Genomic DNA, 8,131 nt, shown 5'->3' on the forward strand with positions numbered 1-8,131 from the left:
CCCCCCCGCCCCCCCACAGGCACCTCCGACCATGTCTTCAAAGGCCATTCGTGAGCACGACGGTAAGCTGCTGCTCGCCCAGCACCTCACCGGCACCGGGTACAACCTGGCCCCGGTGCGTGTGGCGCAGGTCCTGGCCACCCCCTCGCCGGTGGCCGGCGAGGAGGACACCGTTGTCCTCCCCTCGCCCCTGGACCACCCTTGGCTCCAGGGCGACACCCGCCTCGTGGTTAAGCCCGATGAGCTGATCAAGCGCCGCGGCAAGCTGGGTCTGCTGCTGCTGAACGCCGACTGGGACGCCGCCTCGGCCTGGGCCACGGACCGCATCCGCCGCGAGGTCCACCTGCCGACCACCGGGCACGATGGCGACGAGGATGACGACTGCGCCCCCCCGGCCGAGGATGCCAAGACCATCCCGGCTCGCCTGCACCACCTGCTGGTGGAGCCCTTCATCCCCCACGACTCCAAGACCGAGGAGCACTACGTGTGCATCCGTTCCGTGCGCCATGGCGATGAGATCCTCTTCAGTGCTCGTGGCGGCATCGATGTCGGCGATGTGGATGCCACCGCTTCCCGGCTGCTGGTGCGCGCGCCGATCGATTCCTTCGACGGGCGTAACCCCACCACTGCCTGGCGTGGGAGTGCCTCGAGCGCCGCCGGCGCCGGGGATTCCTCCGCCTCCGCCGCCGATCTCGGCTGGGACGATGACAATGAGTGGTACCACCCGACCGAGTCCGACTGGCATGGCGACTCGGCCCTGACCACCGAGCACCTGCTGAAGCACCTGCTCAGCCCGGAGCAGTGCCCCGACCTGCAGGATGACCGCCGCGCCGCGCTGGCCGCCTTCATCGTCGACCTGCACCGGGTGTACACCCGCCTGCACTTCACCTATCTGGAGATCAACCCGCTGGTCTTCTGCCAGGGGAAGGTTTACATCCTGGATCTGGCCGCCAAGCTGGACACCACCGCCGAATTCGAGTGTGCCCGGCTTTGGGAGCTCAGCTCGGCCGTGGTGCCGGCCAGCGATGAGCTGGGGTCCGGCACGCGTGCGGCCCCGAATGCCGCGGCGCCCGGTGCCCCGGAGCAGGCCCAGCGCCTGCGCCGGCGGATGCCGGACTTCCCGGCTCCCCTGGGCCGGCCGATGTCCGACGCCGAGCGCTACATCGCCGAGCTCGATGCCAAGACCGGTGCCTCTCTCAAGCTGACGGTCTTGCAGCCGCGCGGCCGTGTGTGGACCCTGGTGGCTGGTGGCGGTGCCTCGGTGGTCTATGCCGATGCCGTGACCGCGGCCCTCGGCGCCGAGGTGGCCGGGCGCGAGCTGGCCAACTACGGCGAGTACTCCGGCGCCCCGACCGAGTCCCAGACCTTCGAGTACACTCGCACCGTCCTGCGCCTGATGACCACCATCCACCCGGAGGATGAGGCCAAGACCGACCTGCCGCCGCGTGTGCTGCTCATCGGTGGTGGCATCGCCAACTTCACCAATGTCGCGGCCACCTTCCGCGGCATTGCCCGGGCCCTGCGCGATGCGGCCCCGGCCCTGAAGCGTGTCAACGCTCGGATTTGGGTCCGCCGTGGTGGCCCCAACTACCAGGAGGGTCTGCGCCACATGCGCCAGCTTGGCTCGGAGATCGGCATCAAGATCCGCGTCTACGGCCCGGACAGCTTCATCACCCAGATCGGTGCGTGCGCGTGCGCGCGCGCGCGCGTGTACGCGCTTCGGCGCCTCGCAGCTCAGTCTATGCCGCGCCCGGCCAGAGTGGCCCCGGCCTGCTGATTGCCTTTCCCCCCACGCCCCCGTAACTGACCTGCCTGCTTCCCTGAACGGCCCCCTGCCTGGCCGCGCTCTCCGCCTCCTTTCCGCCTCCTCTCTCTCTCTCTCTCCCTCTCCCTCTCGCAGTCAAGTACTCTCTGGTTGATGCCGGCTTCATCGATGGGCGTGCTGCTCCTGCCTGCACTGCTGGCGACGATGACATCCCCCTGTCGCCCTCGATGGCCGCCCTGACTCGCAACGACTCGAAGGTTGGCAACGAGTTCAGCGATGAGGATGAGATCGAGACCACCGTCACCTCAGCCGCCCGTGCGGCTGCGGTCAAGTCCGCCTCCAAGTATGGCCGCCCTTCGGCCTCCGACAACGCTCCCAGCAGGTATGCCGATCGCTGTTCGGGCTCCCCCCCCCCCTTGCCATGCCGCGGCGACGAGCGGAGGAGATAGAGTGGAGAGGCCGACACACTCGCGCCCCCCCCCCCCCCCCCCCCCCCCCCCCCCCCCCCCCCCGCCCCCCCCCCCCCCCCCCCCCCCCCCCCCGCATCCATGTGCCATGTTCTTTCCTTTTTTCTCCCGCATTGGCTGACCTCCACCGTGTGCCATGGTATTGGGTCACAGCGTTGACCCCTCTCCCAGCATCCCGCTTCCGCGCGATGCGGCGGTGTCCTCGACCGACAACGACTCCGAGGAGGACTCGCGTGCCGGCTCGCCGGTCAGCCTGGCCTCGGTCTCGCGTGCCCTTCTTGACCGCAAGACCCGTGCTTTCATCTATGGCATGCAGCCGCGCGCTGTTCAGGTAAGTACAACTCCCTCGCGCTTGGTCATGCCCCCCCCCCTCCCTCTACGCATACACACACACACATGGCGGGTTTCCTTTTCCCCACATGCCGGCGCATGGGCGAGGCCCATGTGTGTGCCGCGCTTTCTCCTTACTCACAGGCTGTCCTTTTGTTGTCCTTCTTCTGCTGCTCATCGTGTTCCGGGTTGCTGGTTCGCCCTGGCCTCGGGCTATCTCCCTCGTGTTTCTTCACATGTCTGCATCGCCACGCGCACGTGCGTGCATCGCGTGCTCCCCCCCCCCCTCCCTCGCCGATTCCCTTCCATAGGGCATGCTGGACTTCGACTATATGTGCAAGCGCAAGACCGCCTCCGTGGCCGGTATCATCTACCCCTTCGCCGGTGGGCGTCACGTTCAGAAGTTCTACTGGGGCACTCGTGAGATCATGGTGCCCGTGTACACGGATATCGCCGATGCGGCTGCCCGCCACCCGGAGGCCGACACCGTGGTCAACTTCGCCAGTTGCCGGTCGGCCTACGAGGCCACCTGCGACCTGATGGCTCACATCCCCGGGCTCCGGTCGATTGCCATCATTGCCGAGGGTGTGCCGGAGCGCCACACCAAGTCCCTGATTCGCCGGTCGCGCGCGCTCGGCGTGACCCTCATCGGCCCGGCCACCGTGGGTGGTGTTCAGCCTGGGGCCTTCAAGATCGGCAACACCGGCGGCATGGTGGACAACCTGATCGATGCCAAGCTCTACCGTCCCGGGTCGGTGGGCTACGTGTCCAAGTCGGGCGGCATGTCCAACGAGCTGAACCGTCTGCTGTCCCGGCACACGGACGGTGTGTATTCCGGTGTGGCTGTCGGTGGCGACCGCTATCCGGCCACCACCTTCCTGGATCACATCCTGCGCCTGGAGGATGACCCGGCCTGCAAGATGCTGGTTCTGTTGGGCGAGGTTGGTGGGCGCGAGGAGATCGCCGTCGCCAAGGCCATCGCCTCGGGCCGGGTGACCAAGCCCATGGTGGCCTGGTGCATCGGTACCTGTGCGGATGCGCTGGCCGCCAGCGCCGGTGGTGCTGAGGTCCAGTTCGGCCATGCCGGTGCCATGGCCGGCGGTCGCGAGGAGACTGCCCTGGCCAAGAACCAGATCCTCCGCAACGCCGGGTGCCATGTGCCCAACTCCTTCGAGGAGTTCCCCGACATGCTGGAGACCGTCTTCAACCAGCTGGTCGCCGAGGGCGTCATCCCGCCGAAGGAGACCCCGGAGCCGGAGGCCCCGCGCATGCCGATCGACTACCACTGGGCCCAGGAGCTGGGTCTCATCCGTAAGCCGGCCAACTTTGTCACCACCATCGTCGATGACCGTGGGCAAGAGCTTGTACGTGTGCCGTCTCTTCCCCCTTCCCGTTGGTGACGCCACGTTTGTTTCCCACCCTTTCTTCCTCTCTCTCTCCCTCTCTCTCTCTCTCTCTCTCCCTCTCTGTCTCCTGATGATGTCCTGACATGCTTTTCCTCCTTCCGCTTCCCGGCTCTCTCCCCCCCCCACACCCCCTCCCTCGCTCCGACTGCAGCTTTACTCTGGCATGACCATCAGCGATGTCTTCCGCAATGACATCGGCATTGGTGGTGTGCTGGGCCTGTTGTGGTTCCGCCGCCGTCTGCCGGAGTATGCCGGCCGTTTCATCGAGATGGTGCTCATGCTGACTGCCGACCATGGCCCCGCCGTGGCCGGTGCCCACAACACCATTGTCACCACGCGTGCCGGGAAGGACCTGATCTCGGCGCTGGTGAGTGGTCTGCTGACCATTGGCGACCGCTTTGGCGGTGCGCTTGACGGCGCGGCGGCCCAATTCTCGGCGGCCTATGACCAGGCCCTGCACCCGCACGAGTTCGTGGACTCCATGCGTCGGAAGAAGCAGCTCATCCATGGCATTGGCCATCGGATCAAGAGCCGCACCAACCCCGACCAGCGTGTGCAGATTGTTTGCGACTATGCGCGCCAGCACTTCCCCTCGACCCGGGTCATGGACTATGCCCTGGAGGTGGAGAAGGTCACCACGGCCAAGAAGGACAACCTCATCCTCAATGTGGATGGTGCCATTGCCGTGTGCTTCGTCGATCTGCTCCGGTACTCCGGGCTCTTCACGGCCGAGGAGGCCGAGGAGTACATCCAGCTTGGGATTCTCAATGGCCTCTTTGTGCTCGGCCGCTCGGTGGGCTTCATCGGTCACTTCATCGACCAGCGCCGCCTGCGCCAGGGCCTGTACCGCCACCCGTGGGATGACATTGCCTACCTGCGTCCGGAGGAGGCCGAGGGCATGGGCTTCTCCGACATGTAAGGGCGTGGCCACTGCTCTCCCTTGTCTCTGTTCTCTGTCTCTCGCCCTTTGTCAGCCGTTGGTGGCCCAGTGCCTCGTGGTTGGCACACGGGGCCGCGTGAGAAGAGGGCGGAGGGGAGGAGTATGCGCGCGCGCGCGCATATCCACAGAGAGGAAGCAATCCCGGGGGTCATGATTGGCCCTCCAGCCCTTCGACCTTTGCACACACCGAGAGAGACATGCCTGCAAGAGATGTGTCCCTTCTCTTTCTTTCTCTCCCTCTCTCCCTCTCTCTCTCTCTCTCTCCTTCGCCCCTCTCCGCCACCGGGTGAATGTGCATGCCAAATGGTGCGTGCACACCTCCAGGAGCGGTGGGGGGGGGGGGGGGAAGAGGTAGAGAGGAGGGGTGTTGCCAGACGCCGATGAATGCCTCCTCTTCCTCCCAGAGCCACTCTCTACCCTCTCCTCTCGCTGTTGCTGTCCCTCCTTCTTTTGGCGCACACACTCTCGCCGCCCGGCGCTGGCCAATTTAGAATAGTTGTAGAAAGGCCGGCGGGCGGCAACGCCATGTGACCGGCTATGCACATGAATACATACATTACACGTGACCACCATCCCGCCCAGTCATCGCCAGTGCGTGTCCTTTCTTTTTCCCTCCCAGGCGCGGAGGAAGGTGCTGGGACGCCCCCCCCCTCCTTGGCGTGTTTCTGTCTCCCGGGCGTGCCGGCGCCGCCTCTCTCGAAGCTGCGTGTGAGTGTGGGCAACAGGGTACCTGGATGAGGGCGGAGGGGGGGGGGGGGGGGGGGGGCATGTGAGCCCAATTTGCTGGGCGTGAGCCGGCAGCGACCACAGGGCGGGCAGCTTCCACCGGCCGGGGGCGGTCTTTCACAGTCGAGTATCGGCCACCGGGTGGAGGTGTCATTTCGGCATGTTTGCCTGTGGGGGGCGCGCAGGGGGGGGGGGGAGCATCTCCCGGAACTCTCTGCCGTGCCCTCGTCCGCCGGTGACCGGGGAAAGGCTGACACGGCGGGGGGCAGCCAACTAGTCTCCAATCGGGCTGGGGAAAGGGGTCAGCCGGGGGGGGGGGGCTGGGGCCGGTGGGTGTGTGCCGCCAGCGCCTCCGGCTCGCCCCCGTCGCTCCTCCAAGGCCCCTGGGGGCCGGGGAAGGGTGCGTCGTGTGGTATTGTTTCCGGAAAATTGCGCACTCCTGGAAGGCCGCAAGGAAGACATGACGGCCGCCTGTTTTTTCTTTTTTTTCTACAGAGGAGAAACGCCACGGCGCCCTCTCCCCCGGCGTTGCTGCTTTTAGGGTGGAGTTCCGGAACTCAAGCAGGGGGGCACCCGGACCATGGTCTTCTCGGATGGCGCCCAGCGCGCTCCCCCTCCTCCGGGCGGGGGGGGAGGGGGGGGGCCGCCTGCCAGGCCTGGCCGGTCTGGAAGCCGCGGACGCGCTCCAGCAGGCTTTCTGGTGGTCCTTCAGAATGGGCTCTTTTGAACTGCCCGAGGCGGGAGCGGGAGTGGGACCGGCCGGGGGCGTCCCTACCACGTCTGTTGAATTAGTTCGTGGTGGTCCGGCCTCCGGACCCAGAGGCCGCTCTCTCTTGGCACGTTCTCGTCGGGGCGGGGCGGGGGGGCGGGGGCGGGGGCGGGGGGGGGGGCGGGGGGAGGCGCCCGGGGCCCGGGCCCGGGACAAGGTGAACGCCTGGTTCTTTGTCAGGGAAAGCATTCCAGCTCCCAGGAGGTGCCCGGGGCGGGCGAGGAAATTCCTTGGCCCAGACCGGTAGGCCGGCGGGCGGCCGGTCGTCCGCCGGGCCCTTGGGCATGCGTGAGGCACACTTCTTGCGCGGGGGGGTGGGGGTTGTCCGTCCGGGGAGTTGGGGCTGTTGACGGGCGGTGGGCACCCTTTTCCCTAGGCCGATGTCCCCCCCGCCCCCCCCCCCCCCCCCCCCCCGCATCAGGGGATCCCCGCCCGGCGGGGGCCAAGTCCCTGGCCCCGCCCCTGCCTGAGGGCTCTCTGTCCCTCTCGCTCTTTTTCTTCCGTCTCTTTCTCGCCCTCTACCGCGGGCCCCGCTTGCCATGACGCGGGGGGTCCATTTTGTGTGGGCCCATGGGAGGGCGGAGGGGGTGGGGGGCTGCCTGGGCACGGTCCGGGTGTGTGGTCGCCGCCCAGGAGGAGCCCTGGCCGTGTGCACGCGCCCGCGTCCGCGTCCACGGGCGTTCCGCTTGTCCCAGGTGCTGTTCCTTCCGCCAGGGGGAGCGGTTCCCTGGATACGTGTCGTCCTCTCGCTGGGCCGGCCCTGCCCCCTCCCGGCGGCCCGCCCCCGCGGGCAATGTTGTTCCCGGTTCCTGTTCCCTGGGCCGTCCGTGTTCCCGGCGGAGTACATCACAGGCCTCTCGGTACACCGGCCGGTCTTGCCGCCCGGCCCTCGTCCCCGGACCAAGAAAGGGAAGAAGGCTCCTCCATCGGCCGGGCCGGGGCCTGGCCAGGGCCGTGGTTCGGCGGGGGGGATGCCCTGGGCCGGCCCCGGCGGAGCGGGCGGGACGGGCGGGGGGAGGGGGGGGGGGCGCACACGGAACAGTGTCAGCCGTGGATGACGACGCCCAACGGCAGCCGCCTATACTCCCCCCCCGGCCATTTACACCCGCGTAGACGCGTCCCCCCCCCCCCCGGGCCTGGGGGCGCAGCCTGACCCCGTCTGTTGTCCCGGGCCTGGATTCTCTCTCTTCGACCCGGTTGACTGTGGGCCCCGGCCCTCCAGCCCGTTTGCTCCGGCCCCAAGCCACGGCGCCTTTTTTCGGCCAGCGCCCCGTCCCCCTTGGGGAAACCACTTGCTGCCAGCCCAACGTCCGGTCCGTCTCTTTTGCGTGTCTTAAGTCCACGGTACCATCCCCCTCCCTTCCCCTCCTCCTTTCCTTGCGCACGAGCCCTCCCCGCTTCACCCCCCCCCATCGCTGGTACCCCGCGTCGTCCCTTGCGCTGACTGTTGTGATCTCTTCCTGCCTCCTCGCCGTTGTGCCGCACTGCGCACCGCTCGCCGCATCACCAGGCTCACCTGAAGATGACGCAAGCCCCCAACGTCCCCGTCAAGCTCCAGGAGCTGCTCCAGGTACCTCTCCTCCTCCTCCTCCTCCTCCCCCTTGCCGCCCTCCCGCCTGCCGGGCACACCATGCTGCTCTCCCCCATCGTCGTGCACATGGCCGTCCGGGGCCCTGCACCTGTCTCCTTTTGCTCCGGCTTTCGCTCCGACTGTTGTTCACCCGCCCC

The 8,131-nt window shown here is 67.6% G+C and overlaps 2 protein-coding genes across 2 annotated transcripts in view; both read left to right on the plus strand.

Annotated features, from left to right (window-relative positions):
* Positions 1-16: 16 nt before the first annotated feature.
* H696_04535 (hypothetical protein) lies at positions 17-5,176 on the plus strand. The gene is made up of 5 exons (XM_009498415.1): positions 17-1,682; positions 1,901-2,147; positions 2,386-2,563; positions 2,874-3,926; positions 4,120-5,176. The coding sequence occupies exons 1-5, from the start codon at positions 32-34 to the stop codon at positions 4,885-4,887; spliced, it is 3,897 nt and encodes a 1,298-aa protein (XP_009496690.1). The 5' UTR covers positions 17-31; the 3' UTR covers positions 4,888-5,176.
* Positions 5,177-7,652: 2,476 nt separating this feature from the next.
* Positions 7,653-8,131, plus strand: part of H696_04536 (clathrin heavy chain) — a 6,461-nt gene continuing 5,982 nt past the window's right edge. The window contains exons 1-2 of the mRNA XM_009498416.1: positions 7,653-7,747; positions 7,914-7,973. Coding sequence (XP_009496691.1) covers positions 7,926-7,973 — 48 coding nt within the window. The 5' untranslated portion in view covers positions 7,653-7,747; positions 7,914-7,925. The remainder of the gene's footprint in view (positions 7,748-7,913; positions 7,974-8,131) is intronic.

This window comes from Fonticula alba (genome assembly GCF_000388065.1).
Source record: "Fonticula alba strain ATCC 38817 unplaced genomic scaffold supercont2.7, whole genome shotgun sequence".
Taxonomy (NCBI): domain Eukaryota; order Rotosphaerida; family Fonticulaceae; genus Fonticula; species Fonticula alba.